The following is a 26187-nucleotide window of genomic DNA, read 5'->3' on the forward strand; positions in this document are numbered from 1 at the left end:
TGCAAAAATCGTCCAAATGCCTCTCTCTTCTCTTTCACTAATACTCTTACTTCTTCATCCCACCACTCACTACCCTTTCTAAACAGCCCACCTCCCACTCTTCTCATGCCACAAGCATCTTTTGCGCAATCCATCACTGATTCCCTAAATACATCCCATTCCTCCCCCACTCCCCTTACTTCCATTGTTCTCACCTTTTTCCATTCTGTACACAGTCTCTCCTGATACTTCTTCACACAGGTCTCCTTCCCAAGCTCACTTACTCTCACCACCTTCTTCACCCCAACATTCACTCTTCTTTTCTGAAAACCCATACTAATCTTCACCTTAGCCTCCACAAGATAATGATCAGACATCCCTCCAGTTGCACCTCTCAGCACATTGACATCCAAAAGTCTCTCTTTCGCACGCCTGTCCATTAACACGTAATCCAATAACGCTCTCTGGCCATCTCTCCTACTTACATAAGTATACTTATGTATATCTCGCTTTTTAAACCAGGTATTCCCAATCATCAGTCCTTTTTCAGCACATAAATCTACAAGCTCTTCACCATTTCCATTTACAACACTGAACACCCCATGCATACCAATTATTCCCTCAACTGCCACATTACTCACCTTTGCATTCAAATCACCCATCACTATAACCCGGTCTCGTGCCTCAAAACCGCTAACACACTCATTTAGCTGCTCCCAAAACACTTGCCTCTCATGATCTTTCTTCTCATGCCCAGGTGCATATGCACCAATAATCACCCACCTCTCTCCATCAACTTTCAATTTTACCCATATTAATCGAGAGTTTACTTTCTTACATTCTATGACATACTCCCACAACTCCTGTTTCAGGAGTATTGCTACTCCTTCCCTTGCTCTTGTCCTCTCACTAACCCCTGACGTCACTCCCCAGACATTTCCAAACCACTCTTCCCCTTTACCCTTGAGCTTCGTTTCACTCAGAGCCAAAACATCCAGGTTCCTTTCCTCAAACATACTACCTATCTCTCCTTTTTTCACATCTTGGTTACATCCACAACGTCTTCAGCAACCCGGAATTATTCCCTGAAACAACGCTTGGAAGGAGGCAGAAGTGATATTGTGACAGTGATTGTGTCAGCGTCGCGTCGCCTCGCCGCAGTGTATCGAGACAGACTTCCCCAGAACTTTTTAAAGGGGAAGTAAATGTTTACAGTTGTGTTACTGGAGTGATAGTTTTCATGCATGGTGTTTTGACAAGAAAATAGTGAAGTTGGAGAAAAATGTAGCTTAGACATTGAAGCTTATTGATTCAGTGGTGAAATTGATGAGAACTGCTATTGACGTTTGTGTGAATAAATTGTACATTTCCTTTTCCATAGCCAGAGGTTGAACCATTATGTGACGTTCATTTTTTCATTCATTTCAAGCTAAAAGTTTGTTTTCTAAATTGTTTCTTACATTTTTCATATGTATATATATGTATGTGTGTGTGTGTGTGTGTGTGTGTGTGTGTGCGTGTGTGTGTGTGTGTGTGTGTGTGTGTATATATATGTATATTATCCCTGGGGATAGGGGTGAAAGAATACTTCCCACGTATTCCTCGCGTGTCGTAGAAAGCGACTAGAGGGGACGGGAGCGGGGGGCCGGAAATCCTCCCCTCCCTGTATTAACTTTCTAAAATGGGAAACAGAAGAAGGAGTCACGCGGGGAGTGCTCATCCTCCTCGAAGGCTCAGAGTGGGGTGCCTAAATGTGTGTGGATGTAACCTCAAAAATCAGTTATAGAAATCTGTGCAATATCTGAGGTACAAGTATGTTCCACATCCAATCTCCCAAACAAGAGCTGACATATAAACAAGCATTTAGTAACATTTTAGTTCAAAAGAATATATGACCTCAGCCTTTAATCTTCATCTCAAAAACATAATCAGATGGAGAGCTTTGTGTACAATATCTATTGTACAAGGCTGGTCCACAGTACACAAGACCTATGAACTTGACCTTTCAATCCAAATGAAAAAAATTTAGCAGGTACAGAGCTTTGCAAGTAGCATTTGTTACAAGTTTCATCAACAGCCAATTGCCCAGGCATATGATAAACACATGCATTCAGCTGAATTTTAGTACACAGGATCTTGTGACCTACAGCCCTGACCTTGAAACCTCAATCAGAAGCAAACTTTAAAAGAAGTATATGTGGCACACATCTAATAATCCAGGCATGAGATACAGTGAACAAACACATTTAGTTGCTTTTTGGCACATGAAACCTTGTGATTTAATATTCTGACCCCTTAATCAGAGCTCCATATGCAGTACACGTGTTAAAATTTTGGCACATATACAATTAGTTAGCCGAGAGATATTTGGTACACATGATCAGGATGTATAGATTTATGAGCACACACAGAGAAAGGGACACAAGTACTTACTATCATTTTCACATTCAAAACCCTGAGACCCTTTTAGCCTCAGAAACTTATTGTGGTGCAGAATTTTGTAAACTATCTATGGTATGTAATATGATTGGTATATAAGTCTGGTTAATGTTTAGTCTTCTGTCATTAGATATTATGCACATAAGATCTTGAAGCACAGATGCAGACACACACACACACACACACACACACAAAGAGGGCCAAACCAATGCAATCCTATGCTTTGAAGCAGAAGGCATGAATATAAACTGCCATAATGATGCTACTGCTTCACAGTAAAAGTTAAATTAGCTTCAATTATCTAAAAAACAAACATATTACACAAAAGAATCTTTTAAGAATCTACAACAAATGTCTGATATCTCATATTATCCAACTGTAATAATGATTCATATCATTATAAACAGAAGGCATAAAAAGTTCTATGTAGAAAGGAAATAACTACTGTATTAAATGGAAAATGATTCATGAAACAATAACCTTGTATCAATGCCTCCCAAATACTAAACTATCGAAGTTTTCCTTCAAATTTCTAGCAGATATAGGGTGAAGTTAGTCTCACTTTGCACCTGTTAAGTATATATGGGAGTTATCATCTCTAAAATAAACCAGTTTATTCTTCATTGAAAATAAGTGGGATGTGTCTCACCCAACTCAGTAATACTATCTGACATAAGGCAGTATTTTCATACAGCAGAAGTGAAAAGATGATATGGAGCTAAAGAAACCCTTTTATCTGCCTGTCCACAATTTTCTCCTCCTGTCGTAACATTTCCATTATCCGTTGATGGATCTTAACTCCAAGGTCTCGTGCACTCTGCCACAAAAGGAAAAAATTTTAAGGTTTTAATTAAAATAATTGCAAAATGAGAGTATATCAATGCATGTGTTGGGAGAGAGGTGTCAATTACATTTGGGATGCAATGATTAAATATTCATGAGACATCTAGCTGTCCAGAGTAAAATCAACTGGATAAGGAAAGAAATATAGGTTGTGAAGACTAATAAATCTTTCCTCTCTGAAGTAGTGGCCCATGAGCATGAGATATTCCTCGGGAAATATTGGGTCAGGACGAAGATCATTCCTACCCTCATTTAATGGGTGAGGAAGTTCTCATTCACTCACCCATTTTTGTTGATCCTCAAATCACTGAAGTATTGGGGTTTGCTCTCAGCCAATCAGTAACCACTAACAAGCTGATGTCATCTATCCACTGGTTCCAGCTGTCCAGGAGCCTCACAATTCACAGATCGTGGCAACAACCAAAGGAGGTCACTTAAACCAGAAAAAGTTTTTTCAAAACTTACATGACTACCTCAAGAGATCAAAGGCTTTTTAATTTTCAAAACCTTCATTTCTCTCTTCTGCAGTATGTCCTTCAAGCATGAGAGCATAACCATCCCAACAGACTGTAGACTGTCCCTTTCTTCAAGACCCTTGCATGCATCTACTTCATCGCCCCATCCACAAACAGGTTAAATAGTCATGGTAACATCACACACCCCTACCGCAGACCCACTTTCAACCCTCCAGTCTTCATACTCACAAACATGCCTTACTCTCTTGCCAAAAGCTCCTAACTGCTTCTAGTAGCATTCCTCCCAAACAAAAGACTTAATTCTTTTCCTGTCTTCATATTTGTATTTGTACTCACAAAAATAAGAAGTACCCATAATCATTCTTAAATACTGGTATCCTGTATTTCCCTGGCTCCTTCTTTAAGTGCAGCTTCCAAGTCGCAGGAGCCTGATAAGAAGGGTCCTGGGTTGCATAACAATATTATAAACAGATGGATATAAAGAGCGAATAAACTTACATTCTGACAAACAGTTTAGTTTCTTACCTTTAAGGAAGCATTCAATGTCTGAGGGGTAAATGTCCCTGCGCCAAACTGCTGAGTTGCAGTAATTAAGCCCTGGGGAGTAACGCCAACCACTACTTGTACAGGGCCACAGCATTCCTCTTCAGGAGTTGGATCAACAACAGTCAAATTTTCTGTTATCTGTGAAGGAACACAATTAATGCCATAGTGTTCAAAACTCACAAACATATTTTTTTTTTTTTTTTTTTATACTTTGTCGCTGTCTCCCGCGTTTGCGAGGTAGCGCAAGGAAACAGACGAAAGAAATGGCCCAACCCCCCCCCCATACACATTCATATGAGTATATGAATAAATATTATTGCTGAATGGAACAAGAATATGGAGGTGTCAAAGATAAAGTATTTTGTTAAAGACTGGCTGGCTTCAATTACCCACAGTAGCAACAAGGTGTCTTCTGTAAATAGATCTCTGAAAACCTTGCTTCAAAAATGGAGTGAACTGAGACATCATAGCTTATGTTTACATGATGATCCAGTTTAAATGCTTGGGTTACCTCTGCAAAGATAAGATTTTAAGAAAAAAAGATTAAATATGGAGAGAAAAGATCAAATGAAAGACACATTAATGAGTACATGATTTAAAACTCTGAACAGTAAGAAGTTGAGTGAAAATGTGAACTATAATGATGGCTGGAGCAGGTTCTAAATAAACTATCAAGCAAAAGAATGGGAAATAATGTAACCAGGTTCTAAATAAACCATCATGTAAAAGAATGGGAAATAATGTTATAACACTTTAGTGTTACAACATCAAACATACTTTTAATTGTGCAAATCATAGCTATCATTATTGTATGGAAAGTTTTATGTAAAATGTGTCATAAAGCCTTCAATAGTCATATCATTAGAAAATTATTCACCAAGACTGCAAAGCTGCATTCTCTGGCAAAACTCAAGCCTTTGTTCATACTTTCACCTTCATACAAAGAAATCATCCACTGAATTCAAATCAACTATCATCACACTAAGAATCACGTCTGAATTACCCATAACTGACACAAAACATTTCATAAACAAATGGGAAACTCTAAAGGTGGAGTGAGAAAACATAATAGGTTCAAGGGCCGACCAACTACTACCGATCAGAATAAAAGTCACTAAGTGAAATGTCAGTTTTACAACCCATGGGCACTGTTAAAATTGAAAAGAATACACTGCTGTTAGCTAAAATAAAAGTTCCAAAACGAGGCTTTAGTTTGACAGCCCTTGGACCCCGCAAAAACTGGACAAACTCATCTGACAGGAGCTAGAATAAATGTCCTAAATCGAATCTTTACTCTGAGGACCACTGGGCTCTGGAAAACCTCAATAAAATCATTTGGTGTCAGAATAAAAGTCCCAAAGTCAAGCTTAAGTTTGACAACCAGTGAGGCCAGCAAAATCTGAATAAGAGCATATGGCATCAACAACAATAATAGTCCTTTAGTGAAGCATTGGTATGACCAGACGTAGACCCTGCAAAAATCAAATAAAACTGGCTGACAGCTGATATAAAACTTACAAAAGGAAGCTTAAGTTTGAAGACCTTTGGGCAACAAAAAACAGAACAGAACCACCTGCAGTGAACATGAATAAAACTCCCAAAGTGAATCTTCAGTTTAATGACTGTAGGGCCCCATAAAGCTGAAAAAAAAAATAACCTGATGTCAGCCAAAGTCCCAAAGTCAAGCACTAGTTTTAAGACCTATGAGTTTAACAAAAACTGAATGGTCGGTTAGCATTAGCAAGAATAAAAGTCACTAAGTGAAACTTTAGTTTGATGATCCATGGGCACTGTTAAAGCTGAACAGAATTAACTGGCATCAGCTAAAATAAAAGTCCCAAAAAGAAGCTTTAGTATGGCAACCCTTAGACCCCAAAAAAACTGAACAGATTCGTCTGACATGAACTAAAATAAAAGACCTAAAGTGAATCTTTATTTTGATGACCCTGGGCCCCTGCAAATCCTGAATGAAATAGTCTGATGTAGTCATTCCTAATGCTCTTTTCAAATAACTCATTTCCAGAGCCTGGATCTTTGACCTCTGTGACTCATCTCATGTCTATGTTTCAGCTGTACAGGTCAGGATTGGAGGACTATACTGTCCTTTAATCCTCTCTTCACTTCCATACTTACACCTCTACCCTTCATTATTCTATAAAGGGACTGAAAGACTTTTCTACAAGCTAAATTCTTGCCAGGATAGTCTGAAGAAGAACTCTAACCATACTGATAATGCTGACATGATGGCAGAGGAGGATCGAGGCATTTGCTTACATATATTATTTCCTGAAAGTAAAAAACCTTGAATAAATATTAATTTTTTTATCCAAAAAGGCTAATTTCCTCAGCATTTCAGATGACAAAGGTCTTGCTGTACAAATATACTGCACTGACTTCTCATATACAAACATTATCAAATGCCTGACTTACTCTTAAGTGAGTTATTAGAATAGGTGCATTGGAGACATCAATCCTGTCAACATCACACGGGTTATCAGACACTGAAAACTCCAGCTCTCCACCATCTTCTCCAGTGATATAAATCCTTGGCATTTTGGTTGCCCAGAGAGCTGCTTTTACACCCAAGCTCACTGCATCAAACAAATTTCCTCCACATTCCAGGATCTATAAAAGAGACAAGATAATTATAAATCACCTAATAACTTATCAAAAGAGGTGAGGCTTTTGCTTGGAACGGATTGGAAGGCATAAAATCAGGTACGAGACAGGATAAGAAAGGGCAAGCAAGAGATGCTAGAATGCCTATGAAAGACAATAGGTATTGGTAAGTGGTTCAATGTAAATATCTGCGTTCACAACTGTTAGTATAAATATGAAGATTTTTATATAAACTTTTTTCATGACTGCTGTTTCCTGTGTTAGTGAAGTAGTGGGTAGTACTGGTAATATACCTCTCAGGTTGTTGGCGGCCTATCAACTACTAACTACAACAATAACAGACAATTCAACAATACTAAAGTCTTACAACATAATAAAAAGCTAATTGAATTTTCATACCTAACACCTCTAAACAACTCTCTTTCCTTGCTCCCTTTTGCTTTTACCTATCTGCTGTATGTGGTCTGTGCTTTATCATACAACATAGTAAAAAGCTCACTAAATTTTCATACCTCGTAGCTCTACACAACTCTCTTTCCTTACTCCCTTTTGCTTTTGCCTATCTGCTGTATGTGGTTTGTGCTTTATCTATGGTTCTTCCTCTCTCTTTTTCTCCTTTCAATACTTTCTCATCCTTCCTCTCTCATTCCCTCACACAACACATTATCCAAACAGACTATCTTATACATATACACAGTTCTAAAAATGGATATCGCAAGGTCTCTTATTTCTTAACGTTAGTAATTCTTAAGCATATTTACCATGGTAAACCCAATAAATTTACAAGCTCCTTCTAAACAGGAAATTGGGAAATTCTTTACACTTACTAATATATCATATTCACCTAACATCCAAACTAATTATACTACTAACCTCAATATCAACATATAGGACCTTAACATGTTTGCCAGGAACAACACAAAGCTTAGAAGTGTTCAGGGTATGAGGAGAAGAGTATACCCTTTCCAACATTGCACTCAAGCTAGTAGCTAAGTCCGCACCTCCACGACCTTCAAACTCTGGTGCAGCATTGGCAGAACTGGGAAAAAGTACGAAAATGGAATCAAAATAAAATTTTCTTGTAATCTAGATATTTACTAAACAATAACCTGATATAAATCAGAATGAACATTAAGTATCCATGACACTGAACAATATCATTCAGTTTCAGAATAGAAAAAAAAGGAACAAACCAATTGACAAAGAAGTGGAGTTGTCCATTGTTGGGTTGCTCTGGTGGTGGTGGCTCCATCTCCATTTTGACTGTAATCAAGACATCTGTACGGTCAAGCCTAACTCGAGCTGAACCATTAGCTGTAGAAACTAAATCAGTTTCTATCTCCAGCTGCCGGTAATCCAATCGATCTCTACCATCCACACGAATACCGAGCTGTTGAGCAATAAATGATATTTCAATTCAAAAGAATACAAGCACAAAGGGGTAAAATGTGGTTCACATTACTACAAACCAAGTAACAATATAAAAGAGGGATTAAAAAATTGTCAGTCAGTTTATTATAGGTGTTACACTATTTCATTTTACATTATCCAGGTCAGACCATTAGTTTTTAGAAGACACCAATCACTTCTCAGATGTTCACCTTGCACAAATCAACATCTAAGTAATATGTGTAATATAATGATATTATGCTTGACCAAACTTACTTACCTCATCAGCAAAAAATCAAGTCTCTTGCTTGAATTTCAGAAAAACTAATACCCAGTATAATCAACACTAAGGTGGGCACTCCAACAAAATGTATTATCTGTTTTTGACCTAAAAATGAGAATACTAACGATTGATACCAACAGATCATGAATGAAATAAAGTCTTAGTGATTTAACATGATGGAAAAAAAATTCCATAAAAATAAATTCACATGGGCCTAACCAATCACAAGAACAAAATAAGTATGGGTGACATTAAAATCCTGTGACAGGCTTATAAGCTAAAAAATCAAGAAATACAGTGATAAACACATACAATACTATCCTCCTGAACATAAGCAGTATTCACAATAAAGCTAAAGATAAAAAAGCTTTCTCACTCTCATAGCTTACAGTGACTGACAGTATGGGCCAAACATACATCATTTCAATATAAATATTTACTGATACTTTTATTCCTCCAGTCACGGACAAAAGTCCACATCAAGGTCAGGCCTTAATTGAAATACAAAGAGGATTATGAAAGGGAAAATGACGAGAAGGGAAAGTGTTTAAAAATTTTGGAGGAAGTAGAAAACCTTTAAAATATGCCAGATCACAGTTATAGGGAAAGACATGAGAGGGTAGAGCATTCCAAAGCTTCAAAGTGTACGGAAAGAAACAATTATCAAAATGGCCTGCCTTTGAATTGCCGACAGTCATACTGTATTCATGTGATGCGGCAGCTTGCTGAGTATTGCATGGTCTACCTAGTGGTGGGGGAATGCAAACAGCCAGCTCTTGGGAACAAAAACCAAAATCATACCCACAGAAGAGGGAGACTGACAAAACACCGCAAAGTAGGGTAAACAGGTCACGTTTTAAAGTTAGCCTAGGAGAATTTATGTGTCAGACCACTTTCAACTCAACTCTGTCAAGTAAGGATGCAGAGCTAGAGCTGCCCCAGAGGTGAGAGCAGTACTCTATACAAGAGCAGATCAATCCTACGTATATACAGAACAGCTGTTCAGAAAAAAAAGACATCTAAAAAGGACTCCCAGTTTCTAAGAGGCAACCTTAGCTATTTCTGTAACATGGGGTTCCAAAAGAGTGGATGTTGCAATAATACCAGGCATATTCGTTAAGAGGTTGAATTACAGAACCATCAGAGGAGAGAGGAGACATGAGGAATTTTAGATAGAAAGGTGGATAGCAATTGGGTCTTGGAGACATTAAACCTACCTAGATTTCATCTAACCCACTGAGATATCCTGTCCAATTTTGAGTTAAGATGTTGAGATGAGATGCAGAACGAGTAGGAAAAGGAGTAGAAATGAAGAACATGGAGGAATGCAGGGTGAATCATCAACGTATGTGTGTTTAGTTATTTGTGGAAGCCAGAAAATTGATGATAAAAAGAGAAAAAGTGTAGGGGACAGGTCAGTAGTACCTTGAAGGACACAGCTAGCAATGGAGAATGAGGGGAAGCTGATGCATCAGCAACCACAAGGATAGATCAGCAAAATGGAGGGAAGCTAAAAAACAGGGGAGCTTAGAGATGAGACCCTGATGTTACACCCTGTCAAAAGCTTCGAGTACGTCAAGGACAACTATCTAGTATTCCCAGAATCTTTCAGGGATGATGACTAGACATTTATTAAGATGGAAAATAATATCACCAGTGGATTTTGTCATATGGAAACCATACTGGTGATCAATGAGAGACTGTGAGATCACCGTTTTCTGCATTAACGAAGTAGCACCAGAAAAAGATGAAAGGCCGCATTCGCTCTCATCCAGTCACCAGCTGTCATGTGTAATGCACCGAAACTAGTTATCTATCCACAATCAGGGCCCACCAAGCTTTCCATGGTTTATCCTGGATGCTTCACATGCCATGGTTCAGTCCATTGGCAGCATATCGACCCCAGTACACCAAATCGTTCCAATTCACTCTATCTCGTGCATGCATTTCACCCTCCTGCATGTTCAGGCCCCGATCGCTCAAAATCTTTTTCCCTTAGTCCTTCCATCTCCAATTCTACTTTCCCCAATTCCCTTGTTCCCTTTACTTCTGGCACATATTTTCTCTGTCAAGATTTCCTCACTCAGCATAAACTCTTCAGCTCTCTCAGCCACATGTTAAATCATGCACTGCATAATATGATCACTTCAAATCTAAAACCAAAAGCGATTATGTGCTAAAGTGGACTTCTATGATCGCCATATCCATAAGCCTCATTTCCTAAAAAATCTATACTGAAAATTAGTTTAACTAAGGTTTCTCTGATCATTTAATCCTTGGCTCTATTGACGTTGTACTTTGGTGCAACCCGAAACCCAACGATTTACATATACAGACTTACCTTTACTCCATCAACGATATATCTTTTTTCTGCATCACTTAGGTTTATGTCTACCATAACTGTGTTGTAATTACGTCTTATAAACAAATGTATATCAAAACTGCCTCTTTGCTAGCGGAACAGTGTGGTCAAAACAATATCATTGGCCACGTTCGTGTCATGAATCCAGATCTACTATCATTTTTTTTAAGTTACATATGAAAACGCTAGACATTCTTCCGACTTTATTAATATCTATTGATTTTTTCATATTCTATGAATGTTATTCTATGTCATCCAGTGAAGTTAAAAATTCGATACTGAAATTTTATTCCTCACCGGAGAGAGAGAGAGAGAGAGAGAGAGAGAGAGAGAGAGAGAGAGAGAGAGAGAGAGAGAGAGAGAGAGAGAGAGAGAGAGAGAGAGAGAGAGGATCCATGGTGTGTACAGGTTTTAACTTAGCATTCTTACGTGTTAGTGATGTCAAACAGACAGTGAACATTATTCCATGCCTTTTACATGGCACCATTCAGTCAAAAAAGACAAATGGTTCTGTCAAGAATATTCTTCCATAGTTTAATCTAGCTTGACTTACCCTTACATTAACTTTTTTGACAGAAAATCCTGATCACTTTATATAATGGAGTGATGTGGTAAGATTCCATAAAGCGAGATCAGGATTTTCGTCGATGAAATTTTAGCTAAGGTAAATTAGGTTAGATTAGTATTTCTTTAAGTTTATGCATGAATTTCCTGATAGCAATAGTGTTACTTTTTACTGATTGATGCCGAGTAAAACGCACGAACCAATATCTACTGCCGTAATGGAATGGTCTACTTGAATGCACCACATCAAAAAAAAAAAATGACAATATGGAATGCAAGATTATTATTGGCTACTGCTCTCTCCGTTATAAGACGTGATAATACAGATTATTAACTACAAAGTTATGTTAGATATGTCGGAATAAGGATTCATGCATTAAATACTATAGAATATGATAGCCATGTTGGAATAAGGATTTATGCTTTTAAATACTATAACATATGTAATATTTCCCTATCATATAAACGCATTCTTTAAAAAAGATATTTTGGGGCTTTCATTTCTGAAACAGATGCAGAAAATATTGCAACCATCATAAAAAAATAGTAGATAACTCATAGTTATTAGTGAATGGAATCTTCGGAATTTAAACGTAGCGCTTCTAGTCTGGGGCTTGTAGTTTAGGAGGTTGCCACCAGGACTATATTTACAGGCGCCATATTGATTTTTATAATGTTTGGATAGGTGTGGTTAGGGATGGAGGTATTGAGAGAAAATTAGGAAAATGGAATGACTTTCAAAGTCAAAGTACCCTATCCAACCCTTCCATATGGTAAGTTTATTGTTGCAAGTCACGACCAGGTCATTGATTGATGCGTGAACAGTAAAAAAAAGGGTTTATGCCGAGGAAAATAGGGACAATCAAACTTAGATTATTATGGGAGTCTCCCTTAAGGTAAGAGTGAAATAATGACTTATTTAGTTACTTGTTGAAAGTGCCTTTTTGGCAGTACGGCGTCACTTGAGGTGAGTCAGGCGAGGCAATGTGTTGACTAGTACTCAGACACGGGCATCCCTACGGTATAGTATGCCCCTAGTGGGCAGGGCGGTGCAGCAGAGGGATGATATTGGGTAAAATTACAAACATAAGAATTAAAACTACACACAATCAATTATAGATGAACAGAGAATGCGTAAGTAACATCACCATAACGGGCAGACAGAACTTGTGAGCCATCTCGTTGTATTACAGAATTGGACCGCTTTGGTTTATATACTAAGTAACATTTTAGATATTTGCAAGTTGTAGTCTTAATAGTGTGTGATATTTTGACATATTGTGTCTAAATAATCGACTTGATTTTTTGTAAATTGGGTAAAAGTTTAGCTTTTCATGTTGGTCTGTTGGTGTAATGTTTAGAGCACCTTAACATATTTTGAACACGAATTTGAGCATTACATTTTAAGGAATCATATAGATAGATGCTTTTAGTGCCCTAGGGAAAATAGGTGGCTGATTATACCAATAATACACATTTTGAAAATTAAATGATTAATCAAATGTAATTCTCCTTCCAGCTAAGGTTTATCTTGTGTAATACTTTAGTTGAAATATATCAGTTTTATTACATGATTAAGTACAGTGCAAGTAGTGCTTCATGTCAACATAAAGATGATAGATAATTATGTCTCTAAACAAAAACCATTGATTGTTACCGAAAATCTATGAAATTCAAAAGGATTGCAGGGCGATGACGGAAATTACCATAGTTGGGATCACTGGACTCCTTACAATGTGCAGAGTTGATATGTAGTGTATGATTTTAGCCGGAGCAGTTTTACAGGTGAATTACACCAGATCCAGTTAACTAATGAAATATATGTTTATGTAACTATTTCTTGTCTATGGATTTTTAATAATTTTTTGATCTCCATCCCGGTGATATGCTGCAATCCCCCATTTTTTCCTGAAAAGTGTATGATTTCCATGTAAAGTAAGAATTTCTGTTATGAAATGAAAGAAGTCATAAGAATAAAACAAGTAATAAGTGATGTAGGTCTAGTAGGAGCATATTATTATGTTAGCAGAAAGCACTACTCTGTCTGGTATTGACATTTCTTGCCACATGGTACTTGAACATCAAGAAACAAATCTATGAATATAGAGAAAACTAGTGAACTGTCGATGTAAACATAGATTTCTTATGATGACTGGGTCTGCTGTGGTAATACAAGTGTATTTCACTGAATCTGTTGCAATTTTCATGGCTTTTGGTATTCAGGTTTTTGAGATACTGAAGCAAGTAACCTAGTGATCCCTAGCAGCAGTCCAGTTTAATGTTGGTATATTTTTAACAACATTTCAGTAACTAGGTGAGGTATTCAGTGGTTTTGTTGATATTTTCAAAGATATTTCTTTGCCCTTTCCCACAGGGAGGTAGTGCTAGGAACAAATGAAGAAATGGCCTCATTTGCTCCCATTCATTCCGTATCTGTCATGTGTAATGTACTGAAGCCACAGCCCCATATCCACACCTTGGCCCCACAGACCATTTTATAGTTTCTCCTGACTGCTTTATGTGCCTTGTTTCAGGCCTCTGATGGCATGTTGACCCATGTATAGTACAGTGTTCCTCTTCACTCTATCACGTGCACTCTGTACAACCTTCTGCATGTTCAGATTCTGAACACTCAAAATTTTTTTTACTCCATTCTTGCTCTCCAGATTAGATTACCCCTCCCCTTGTCCGTTTTACTTCTGACACATGTATAATTTTCTGTCAGCCTTCCTTCAATATTTCTGTCCTTATGTCCAAACCATTTCAGCCACCCCTATTCAGTTTTCTCAACCATAGTCTTCTTGCCACCCCACCTCTCTCTTACCCTAATATTGCATACTTGATCAACCTTTTTAATACCATACATTGTTCTTAAACTTTTAATTTCCAACTAATTCACCTTCTTCGGCACATTATATTCTATATCTTGCATCCACGCAACATTACTGAAACTACCACACCTTCAAATATGCTCATCTTCTCCCTTAATCTAGACATTGACCTAACTTTTCACACATTCTGCAGTGCTCCAATGACCTTCACCCCATCCCCCTTGCCTATGAGTTGCTTCATTTCCCATGGTTCTATTTGCTGTCATGTTCATTCTCAGATATTTATAACACTTCACTTCATCTAAGTTTTCTTCATTTAAACTCTCACCCCAACTAACCTGTACCTCTCCAGTGCTTGGTTTTATTTACATGTACTCACAGCTTCCTCATTTAACATGGTCCTCCAAACTCAGAAACTAATTTATTAAGTTTTTCTCTTGAACCTTCCACGAGCGATGTGTCATCAGCAAACAATAGCTGATGTACCTTCCAAGCACCTTCACCCCAGCTAGGCTGCCATCCTTATCTCACTCCCCGAACCCCTGCATTCACTTTCCACCCCATCCATGGTGACATCACACACCATTACTGCATAGCCACTTTCACATTGAACTACTTATCTTCCTCTCAACTTATTTGCTCACTTGCCTTACACTCTTAATATAAACCCCTTACTGCTTTCAATACCTTCCCTCTTACCCTGTATTTGCAGCGCCTTTCACAAAGCACCTTTATCAATCATGTGTTTTCTCTAAATCCATAAATGCCTCATATATATCCTTCTGTTCCTGTATTTCTTACAAACATTCCTCAGAGCAGACATACTCTATCTACACATTTTCAACTACTCCACAAACCATGATATTGCTCCTCAGTCTGTCGCTGTGCATGTCACCACCCTCTGTCACCCCTTTTTCATATAACTTACCAGTTACACTCAGTAAACTTATACCTCTGTAATTTGAATATTCGCCTTTATCCCCATAGTCTTTATACAGTGACACAGTACAATCTTTCCACCAATCCTCAGGCACCTCGCCATGATCCATACATACTCTGAAAATCCTAACTAACCTAACAGTCATCTACTTCAGCCACCTTGCCGCATTTCATTTTATGAAAAGCTTTCACCACCTCTTCTTGTTTCACTAAACCACTTTCCATGACTCTCTCACTTCACATACCTCTGTAACCCAAACACCCCACGTCTACCTCCCTATCATCAAAAACATTCTACAGTCCTTCAGAGTACTCATACCTTCTGCCCTTCACTTCTTATCCTGTAGCCATATCCCCATTTAGCCCTTTCACTGATATTCCCATTATTTCACTTGTGTCACACTATTAACCTTCTTAATTTTTTTTCATTTTCTCTGAAGTTTGCTGATTCATGCTCATCCCAACTCATTTGCACTCTCTTGACCTCCTGCCACTTTCTCTTGTACATCCCAGTCCCTCACACTCCTTCCCAGTAAGTTGTGTTCATACACCTCTTAATTTTCACAAGGAACTTTGTTATCCCTTCACTCTGCCCTTTGTCATATGCCCATCTCCCATCTTCCACATGCCACACACTTTTGTCATCTGTGTCAGAATTATTTTTTTTTTTTTTTTTTTTTGTAGCTGTCTCCCGCGTTTGCAAGGTAGCGCAAGGAAACAGACGAAAGAAATGGCCCAACCCACTCCCATACACATGTATATACATACGTCCACACACGCAAATATACATACCTACACAGCTTTCCATGGTTTACCCCAGACGCTTCACATGCCCCGATTCAACCCACTGACAGCACGTCAACCCCGGTATACCACATCGCTCCAATTCACTCTATTCCTTGCCCTCCTTTCACCCTCCTGCATGTTCAGGCCCCGATCACACAAAATCTTTTTCACTCCATCTTTCCACCTCCAATTTGGTCTCCCTCTTCTCCTCGTTCCCTCCACCTCCGACACATATATTCTCTTGGTCAATCTTTCCTCACTCATTCTCTCCATGTGCCCGAACCATTTCAAAACACCCTCTTCTGCTCTCTCAACCACGCTCTTTTTATTTCCACACATCTCTCTTACCCTTACGTTACTCACTCGATCAAACCACCTCACACCACACATTGTCCTCAAACATCTCATTTCCAGCACATCCATCCTCCTGCGCACAACTCTATCCATAGCCCACGCCTCGCAACCATACAACATTGTTGGAACCACTATTCCTTCAAACATACCCATTTTTGCTTTCCGAGATAATGTTCTCGACTTCCACACATTCTTCAAGGCTCCCAGAATTTTCGCCCCCTCCCCCACCCTATGATCCACTTCCGCTTCCATGGTTCCATCCACTGCCAGATCCACTCCCAGATATCTAAAACACTTCACTTCCTCCAGTTTTTCTCCATTCAAACTCACCTCCCAATTGACTTGACCCTCAACCCTACTGTACCTAATAACCTTGCTCTTATACACATTTACTCTTAACTTTCTTCTTTCACACACTTTACCAAAGTCAGTCACCAGCTTCTGCAGTTTCTCACATGAATCAGCCACCAGCGCTGTATCATCAGCGAACAACAACTGACTCACTTCCCAAGCTCTCTCATCCCCAACAGACTTCATACTTGCCCCTCTTTCCAAAACTCTGTGTCAGAATTAGTTTCCAAAATACCTTCCATTTCTCACCCATTCTCCAAACTTTTTATTTACTCACACCTTTTGCCATTCTACAGTTAATCTCTCCTGGCATCTCTTAACATAGTCTCCTTTCTAAGGTCACCCACTATCACCACCCTCTTCTCACCCATATCATTTCCTCTTCCAAAAACCTCTACAAATTTTCACTCACCAACCACCATATGATGATCATACATCCCACCATCTGCTCCTCTTAGCACACTCACATACAAGAGTCTTTGTTTTTCATGCCTATCAGTTATACATTAGCCAGTAATGCCTGCTTCCTATCTTTCCTTCACATCTGCATGTACTCTGTGTATGTCCTTTCGAAACCATATATTCTCACCATTCCTTTTTCATCACACAGCTTCCTAAGCTGTTATCATTTCCATTCGCATTATTGAATACCCTATGATCCCTAATATACCCTCAACTGTCACATTGCTCATTTTTGCTTGCAGATCACCCTTATGTAATACCCGATTTCTTGCATTAGAACTGTTGACACGTATGATACACATACAAGTGTATAATGTACTTTTATATTAGTAATTCGGACATTTTCTTAAATATATATAACCTCACACAAATTTTGCTTTATTCAACATTGTTCAACACAATATAGTGCACAAACTCAGGTTCTACAACTGTTTATTGTATTCTCTACATACATTAGCATTGCAGAACAAAGTCAATTGATATTCAGTATTATAAACAATGAGGAGCGAAACTAGACTGTTGTCAAAGAATATCTAAAGAGTATTGACATCCCTCATCGTAAGATTAGGGATTAGTGACGATTTCAGGGTTATGAATTGTACAAACCTAAACCTACACTGAGTTAGGTCGTGTGCACCAATTAAATGTTAATCTGACGTTCAGCTTTTTGAATTGTTACTCAGATGTTTTCCTTAATGTATATACATACTTTGACATTTGGTTGCTTTAATACTGCAAAAATGAGTGTGTAGTTTTGGAATGATTATAAGTATATATTCAGAAGGAAAAAAATAGTTTGAGCATCATTAAAGTCATTGTAGTGTACTCTTACAATGACTTTGTGTATAAATAGATTTTGTTGCACATGTATGGTTTTGTATGAATAGTGTCTTATCTTTTCCTGGATAATTTCAATTTTAACAGTCTCATGGTCTCTGCTTGGCTACTCTCCCTCCCACTAAGGGTCCAGTTGTCTGTCTATCTCTCTATCAATATATCTGATGCTCATTCCCTGGTAAACTCCAGTGCAGCTTCTTAACCATTAGAGTTTGGCCCATGACTAGCCACTGGCAGAAGGCAGCTGTAGGGCAGTCTTCAAAGGCTCTTACCAATGTTCCTACCAACTACTTCTGCCTAATGTGTCTATCTGATGTTCCTGCCCAATGTTCCAACCCACTACTTCTATCTAATCTACCCACCTAATGCTCCTTCCTGCTACTTCTATGTAATGCTTCTATCTCATGTTCCTACCTACTACTACTGTCAAATGCTCCAACCACTTTGCCTCTTTGCCAAGAGGCAAGGCTAGTGCAAAACATTCACCTTATGAAAATTTAGAGTTATGAAGAATGAGTTATGTAAGTTAAGTTTTGTCAAGTGTTATATGTGACAAGGAGAGATTGTATGTTTGTGGACAATGCCAGCAATGTACGTGTGGGTGAGGCAGAAAAAAAAAGACGTATGTTTGTGGACAGTGCCAGCAATGTTTGTGTGGGTGAGGCAGAAAAAAAAAGACATCTGCTTGGGTCAGAGGAGTTCAACTTGACAACCACTGAAGTGTTGGCTCACTTTACAGCCATCACTAACCCTGGTAATACCTATGCAGGTAGAACATTACAGATTTTGATGTGTGAACTGTACTTGTTGCTTGTGCCAAACATGTTTTATGTCTTTTTCACTGTAATACATTCTAGTTGAGATAGATATGCAATATTTACTGAAATTACCTTGAAAAGTTAACCTTAGAATTTCTCTAGAATAAACTTATTTGAGTAATAGATATTTTCTGCATGAAATTAGTGAACTGTGAAACAATATTGATAGTATTTTTAGTGTGCCTTTGTTAAAATATTTAGTTTGTACATCATTTATAGAAAGCATGTCTACTGTGTGGTGTCATAACATTCTCCTTGTTTGCATCACTAAGGTTTGAATCCGTTTAGTTTTATAATGAAGGTCATCCAACAACTTCAATATTAGTTTAGGGTCTTTACCCAAAATGAAAAGCACTATAATTTTTGGCAAAATCAGCCTCCATTAGTTGCTTCTTTTGATAAATGCTTATGTGTTTCACCACCCAACAACTAAATGGTTATAATTTTTGAATGTTTGTATACTTGATGTTGGTGCTATAGGGTTATCAACTATTGTTCTAATATTCATGATATACAAACAGTCTTTACTGTATGATACTGAAGTAACTTCCAGAATTGCGTTGGGAAACAGCTATACTAATACAGATGCAAGACTTCATTCTCAAGGCAAGAAAACTCTGGTTCTGCTGACAAAAAGATCAATGGTGTACCAGGTGTATAATGAATGACTAGCCACCATGAAGTGAATGACACAGATGAAAGCCTGTTGTACGTGATAAAGCCAACATTAAACGTACATACAATGCTTCGTGTTCATGTTTGAGTATAAAAGCCTCAAGAGGGTAAATTTAGTGAAATGGTTGATTGTATATAAAAACTGAGAGAGGGAGGTGATTGATTTGTTTCACATTCCACAGATGCTTTGGAGTGACCCAGTCTCTGGAGAGGGAGCCAGTATGACGTAAGACATTCATGAAGAAGCCACCAGACTGAGAGCGTGAGGAGGGCCCAGCCTCGGGAGTTTTGTAAGTACTCTTCCAAAGTGCCTGTCTGGGTGTCAGTATTATGCTGAACTTTACTGCATCAAGGAATGGGAGTCTGTGTCAATAGGATGCTTTGTAATTTTTCAGTTTTGAAGATGTTGAAATGAAAGGAATCTGCATGAGAAGTGCCAGATTTTTCAGCATATTCAAGCTAAGTTTATAGAAAGTGTGGTGGTGCTTTACAGCCAGAAATAGTGTGTGACTTGCTGGGAAATAGTAATTGAAAATGTTCATTTTGGAGTTGAATGATTAGGGCACAGTTCAGTATGCCTCTGGAAGTACACTGTGAATGTACTGTCTACACTTGAAGGCTCTTTAAAAAGAATGGGCATGGTAGTTAGGGTATTAGTGAATGGGAAAACATTTACTGGTAACTCAGACATTGTTTCTACATCCATTGCCCTTATTTTTTTCAACTCTGGATATCATTACCTCTCAGAATGCTTGAGAGGATAAATATGTCAAATACTTGCTGCTAGGGCAGCAAAGGAAAATAAGATATAGATTTATATGAATGATGTTAAAGATGTACATAATTTTTTCTTACATACCTGCTGTTTCCTTTGTTAGTGTGGAAGTACTAGGAACAAATGAAGAAAGGCTGCATTTGCTCATCAGTACTCTAGCTATTATGTGCAGTGTACCAAAACCACAGCCTTCTATCCACAACGTGGCCCCTCATACCTTTCCAGGTTTCCCCCAGCCACTTCACATGCCTTGCTTCAATCCATTGACATTATGTCCCTCCCTGTATGGAATTTCTCCATGGTTCCAGTAATCATGTTAGCTACATATCTCCCCATAGCATCTGTAGTTTTGTCAGTAGAAATCCAAATAATTTTGTTTGTAACTTCATCCTTTATTTACTAGACAGCACCAGCATTACAAGTGTCCATGTAATTATTTCATCACGTAGCCTCACTTGGTACATTCTTCTTAATGCATTTCTCCAATAAGGACTTCATAGACTTATTTTCCAGTTTTCACAGAGGAATGTTAGCATAATTGCATGCCATGCACAGTTCTCTCAACCATACCCTTCATATTACCCCATCATTTCTTATGTGATCAACCCTTCTCTCGCCACATATAGTCCTTAGATATTTCATTTCCAGTGCAGTCACCCTCCTCCAAACATTCTCATCTATAGCCTATGCCTCATGTCCATATGGCTTTGTCAGAACGACCTTACCCTCAAGCATCTCCATCTTTGCCCTCTTAGATAGTGAACCCCCCTTTCCATTCATTCCCTGACTTTCATTCAGCTTTTATCTCTGCCTATAATTGCAAGTATGTTATCTGTGAGGAAGTGTGAAAAACTCCCACCCTCATCTACTGATAAGTCTGGTTGGCTGAAGGTAAAGACTCTTTAACAACTTCTGTCATACTACCTATCCTTTACTTTTCCACTCTGATTGTACTGTAGTGGTTTCCTATTGACAAAGCAACTCTTTTTGGTTCTTTTTTACTTCTAATTTCATAATTATCATTCCACCTTGGATAACTCAAACGATCTCTCAGTCCCTGTTCACCTTTTGTCTAATCTTTTGTGCTTCCCTGTAATCTCTTTTTGTCCCGTTTCAAAAGCGCTTCCCTCTCTGGTCACAAACGGGGTTTATAGGCCAGATGGTATCCATGTCCATGAATTGAAAAATTTTGCTTCTGCACTTGTGCCTGTGCAAATTCCCCATTTCTAATTTTTTTCATGGTAATGTTCATTAGCTCATCACATCCCAAAGAAGGGCTTACTAATATCTAGTCATCATCTCCAAAATGTTTTAGAGAATCCCATGTTATATCAAGAGCTTTTGACCCCAAGCTCCCTTATTTTGGCTTCTCTTCCTCTCTTTGTTACCTCAACTCTGGTTGATCTGTCTCTGTAGTTGTTGATAGGCCAATCTCTTCTCCTTTCCTAATCAACAGTAGTGTCTTTCTTTTTTTTCACCCTTTCTCCTTTTAATGTCCAGATAACAAATACATTCATTTTCCGATGACTCAGCACTGCATTCCTCAGCCTCATTCAGACCTGCTACGTTCTCTCTCTTACAATATGCATTTCAGCTTGACTTCCTCTGTACACTCAGACATGAACAGGGTATCTCAATAGGGTAGATAGAACCTGATTAGGTTTAAAGCCTCCAAAACCCAGTTGCTGCCAATTTCTCTCTCAAAAACCCCTCACATTACACAAATATCTGTCAGCCTCTAAGAAACTGAGTCCTCTTTAGGCTCCATAGAATCTTCTCTGAACAATTGCTTCATTTATACAAAAGATTTGATATGTCCACATTTGGAGTTTTGCTCTCACATAAGGGAGGTTCCAGCATTGTATATTTGCTAGGCAGAGTTGAGTCTGTAGCGGTTCATCATATTAACTTTCCCAACTTGACCTCACAGTGTTAGGTCACTTTCCCTTTACTGTAGGTTTTACTTTGGTTTCTGCTCTCAAGAGCTAATTGTGTACACCCATCATTAGCCAGACCATGTATTACTTGGCAGACAACTGCATTACATTGTTACTGTTTGTCTGCTGACAACTCACAGGTGGGCTGTTTTGATGTCTGTTTCTTTCCCTTCACTTCTGATAACAACTATGACCTGGCCCTTTTTAAGGGGCAGGCTTTCCATTTCCTCCAAAATTTTTGAAGTACTTTTCCTCTCCTTTATCCCCTCTCAATAATCCTCGGCACACTTCAGTTAAGGCACAGCGTTGCTGTGGACTTTTGCCCTTGAATAGAACCTCCACCATAAAAGAAAAGTTAAGTGAAGTTAATTTGGCTTGAGCTTAAGTTAGTTTGGGCAGGGTAAGAGAGCATGGTGTCTATGACGGAATTCACTTAGAATTGGATGTTTGTTGATTTTGCTTAGTATTAAAGTAGGCAAACCATTGATGGCTTTAACTATAAAAGTAAGACCTGTTTGTGTTCAATTTGAGCTGCATATTGACTCCTTGGTATACTAAAAAAGAACCTCTTTTTCCCCCGAATGTAGGTGTTGTGGGTGGTTGAGGGCAGGATATGAGCACGTGGACTGAGAGAATGCAACGACGAGCTGCCACCCTAGGCAATGTGGTCACCTCTTGTGGCCATCCCAATGTTCCCTACCCTCGCAGGCTTGAGAAGTGAGTGTTCATGTGTTTATTTTTAAATTGTAGATTAAAGCTGTTTCCAGGGTAATTAACAATGTAAGATGACCAATTGCAGATTTATCTAAATCATCACAGGTAAGTTCTAGCATTGGTTTTCTTAATAGTTTGCTTTTACCATTTACATGTTAACCATTTGAAAATGATGACTGTGTCCCTCATAGGACCCTCCAGATGGCAGTATTTAGAAACTTTTAAAAAATATATCAAAATGTTTTAGTCATCATGTAATTTAAAAAATCAAGAAAAGTTAAAAAAAAAAAAGGACAAATATGATATATTAACTGTTTCTTGCTATATAGACATTTAGATTTGGCATTCTATGCATGCTTGGTTTATCGCATGTTTGTTAACATACCTGTCTTTTGTAAGCCACCACCAATGATTTACTGATATGTAAAGAATTTTTTCCCGTGCTAACAGTTCACCATCTACTGAGTTGTTATCACTATGATGACTGCCCCAAAGGCTGTCAGTGATTAGCCTCTAATTAATGTGAAGCGTACATGGATGTAAGCTAGGGCCATACTTTCCAGATGCTGATTATAGTTGCAAGCAACATAAGATACCAATGCTTGTGATTAAAGAGAGCTTTCCAATGTAGTTTTTTAGCACATGGACAGAAATGCAAACCTTGTGGTAATCACTGACTACCATCAAAATGCTGACTGTGGTATAATCATTATTAAAGTGTTAAATGAGTATCCCAGAAAATTGTATTAATCCATTGACTGCAATGCCCCATATATACTGTATACCCCTACTGCTGTACTTACAAAGAAAAAATCCATCAGGTCATTTTTTTAAAACAGATAGTATAAAAGACAATATGGTAGATCTATACTCACATGTGTGATGAGGCTTACACATTAATGTTTTTGAGTTGTTTGTTGTCACATTGGCCAACCCTGGAAGTCATATGATACATCCATCACCAAATGATGCAGTATGTACGAATTTAATTTACTATACCAATGTGATAGTTTCCTTACACTCCTACTCATAATGTAGTTTCTCTACACGGTAATGATACTTCTGTTGCAAATGATTGATATTCCAGTATTTACCATGTATGCACATATTTTTGCATATTTACCCACTGCTTTTTCGTTTTCAGTAAATGCTCTTCGTATGATACACCTCAAAGCATGGGCCCTAAGACACCTAATTCCTCATCATGAATTATTTCAGTCTCTTTTTTCCAGTATATATTATAAAATCATTTAGATATTCACTTTTTACATCTCAAAACACAAAAATTTTATTTCATCTGGTGTTAGTGAAACAGCTTGCTGTTTGATGTTGGCTGTGTTTACCTCAAAAAACCATGTTATTGGTTTGTTTCATTCATTCACTGTCACATTCATTAGATCACTCTCAAAATAGTATGAGAAATGGTATAGCTCCTCAGAATTCTCTGTGACGGAACAGTCACCTCTTGTATGTGAAGTACCTCTTATCAAAAACGTATTGTGTTGACGTTAGCAACAACTGTCCATGTCCATGAGGCATATGTTGGATGTAACAAGGACCTTCTATCCCCCCATTGGGACTGGGAGCATCTTCACCCTCACTGCTGACTATATCATGCTCTTCTTCCTCCTGCCTTTGTTCTTCCAGATCTTCATGGAACTAATTTCCACTTGATTCTCTGTTACTTTCTTAAAGTATTTGTTAGGCATATCTAATAAGTCCATTTGGATTTTCTTAAATGGCTCGCCAAAGGTGAAGTTGTTATACTGTGATTATTACTGGTCCCTTGAATGGGAAAATTATGGACAGTCTATCTATTTCTCTATCTATCTATTTAGATAGATTGTCCACAAATGTTTGGAAATACTCTCTTAGATGCCATTAAGTGAATTCTGACTAATTGACACCTCGTTGGCCATGCAGGGATATTTAGAAATGAGATCCCACATAGGGAATAATTGCAGTCAGCTCCTGGAGGTGGAGCATTCCATATAAGATAAAGTTCTAGAATGCAGAAATATTATAAGTGATGAAATGTATGAGGGGAAGTCATTAGCATTATAACAAGAGATGTCATTTACTAGTGGTAGATCATGACTTGGACAGATGTTCCCATGTTAATGGGAATGGAATTAAAGATATTGGAATAAGATAGATATTGAGCTTTAAAGGTTATTTGACTTTATTATAGTAATACAGGTGCTGTGCTAATTTTTTTCATTTGAAACTGAATAGTCAAAGTGATTTGTGTTATTATATTGGCTTAGCCTTGATAAAAGGTTTTTAGTAAGTCAGTGCATTTTGTTCTCTATGGACTTAAGATATTTTTTATTTTACTATCAAGCAGTGTATTAACAAAAAAAGATCCAGTTGTAGATATTGAAGTGATTCAAACTTAGAACATTTTGTTTGTTGGGTAGAACTTGTCAGTTCATATGTCACCATTTTTTTATATATTGTTTTGGGTGTATTAGCTATATGACGAGTTCAAAATGCCAGAAAAGTAGCTTCTCAGGTCATTTGGGGGGCCTTTCCCTTGTAGAAATTACTTCATGGATCTCCATGGTTTAGAGGTTAGCATTGCTTGATGTGACACATTCATGGGGTGTCCAGGGTCGAGTGCATAGGTTTGAATCCTGCTTGCAGCAGCTGTTTTACAGTCAAACTTGCCGTTCATCCACTGTCGAGAATTTTGAGAGTACTCTGGACAAGTTTCTACATAGTGCTCCAGACCAGCCAGACTGTGGGGGCTATGTAGACTCAAGGGTTTTGGCTTCCAACAGCTTGGTCATTTCAACCAATTCCAACAACCTAGGCCCAGCTCAGGCTACGGGGTTGAAGATTCCAGAGACTTCACTTGGTATTCGCCTGGCTAAGATAATTGATAGTACATTAATGAGATATCCTTGATTAGGTCATTCAGTTGCCTGTGCTGGCTCAGCTGACATAAAAAAAATGACTTGGGCTCTACTTCTCATGGTATTGGTCTTGCCACCTGTGTGAAAGAGCAATGCTTCAGGGCAGCAGGATAACCTGTATGTTTGCGATCATTGCACTAGCTTAAGATGTTTTTTCTAACCTTCTTCCTCCATATTGTAATCTCAACTCATGGAGCAGATCAGCCCTTCGTAGAAAAATATATTCTAATGAATGAAAACTCTCTCAGACAGTGTCCCCCAAGCAAATTTTCTGATTACTTCTCGTGCCT

General features: G+C 38.2%; 2 protein-coding genes across 7 annotated transcripts in view; one reads left to right on the plus strand and one right to left on the minus strand.

Moving 5' to 3' along the window:
- Window positions 1-206: 206 nt before the first annotated feature.
- Window positions 207-11075, minus strand: LOC139766566 (exosome complex exonuclease RRP42-like). The gene is made up of 6 exons (XM_071695378.1): window positions 10916-11075; window positions 8096-8292; window positions 7776-7941; window positions 6714-6908; window positions 4263-4421; window positions 207-3235 (listed from the first exon to the last, which is right to left on the minus strand). Exons 1-6 carry the CDS (start codon window positions 10970-10972, stop codon window positions 3137-3139), a joined length of 873 nt encoding a protein of 290 aa, XP_071551479.1. The 5' UTR covers window positions 10973-11075; the 3' UTR covers window positions 207-3136.
- A 1053-nt stretch (window positions 11076-12128) lies between these two features.
- The window catches only part of LOC139766567 (uncharacterized), a 143603-nt gene continuing 129544 nt past the window's right edge, over window positions 12129-26187 (plus strand). For 4 of the 6 annotated variants that reach the window (XM_071695384.1, XM_071695385.1, XM_071695381.1 and 1 more), the window contains exons 1-3: window positions 12129-12273; window positions 19736-19843; window positions 22853-22982. Coding sequence is in view for 2 of the 6 variants with exons in the window: in XM_071695381.1 (XP_071551482.1) it covers window positions 22879-22982 (104 nt within the window). In the remaining 4 variants the exon portion in view is untranslated. Of the gene's footprint in view, window positions 12274-19735; window positions 19844-22852; window positions 22983-26187 lie in introns of those variants that run through there. The other 2 variants (XM_071695379.1, XM_071695383.1) reach the window with 1 other exon arrangement.

This window comes from Panulirus ornatus, chromosome 58, assembly GCF_036320965.1.
Source record: "Panulirus ornatus isolate Po-2019 chromosome 58, ASM3632096v1, whole genome shotgun sequence".
NCBI classification, from domain to species: Eukaryota; Metazoa; Arthropoda; class Malacostraca; order Decapoda; family Palinuridae; genus Panulirus; species Panulirus ornatus.

Excerpts from the sequence above, each read along its gene's own strand:
- LOC139766566 (XM_071695378.1), bottom strand. The coding sequence starts at position 10,972 with ATGGTAGACATAAACCTAAGTGATGCAGAAAAAAGATATATCGTTGAT. Across the intron at positions 7,942-8,095 it reads CTCCACTTCTTTGTCAATTG|TTCTGCCAATGCTGCACCAG; the intron begins GTTTGTTCCTTT and ends ACTTTTTCCCAG. Across the intron at positions 4,422-6,713 it reads TTCTAATAACTCACTTAAGA|ATAACAGAAAATTTGACTGT; the intron begins GTAAGTCAGGCA and ends GTTCCTTCACAG.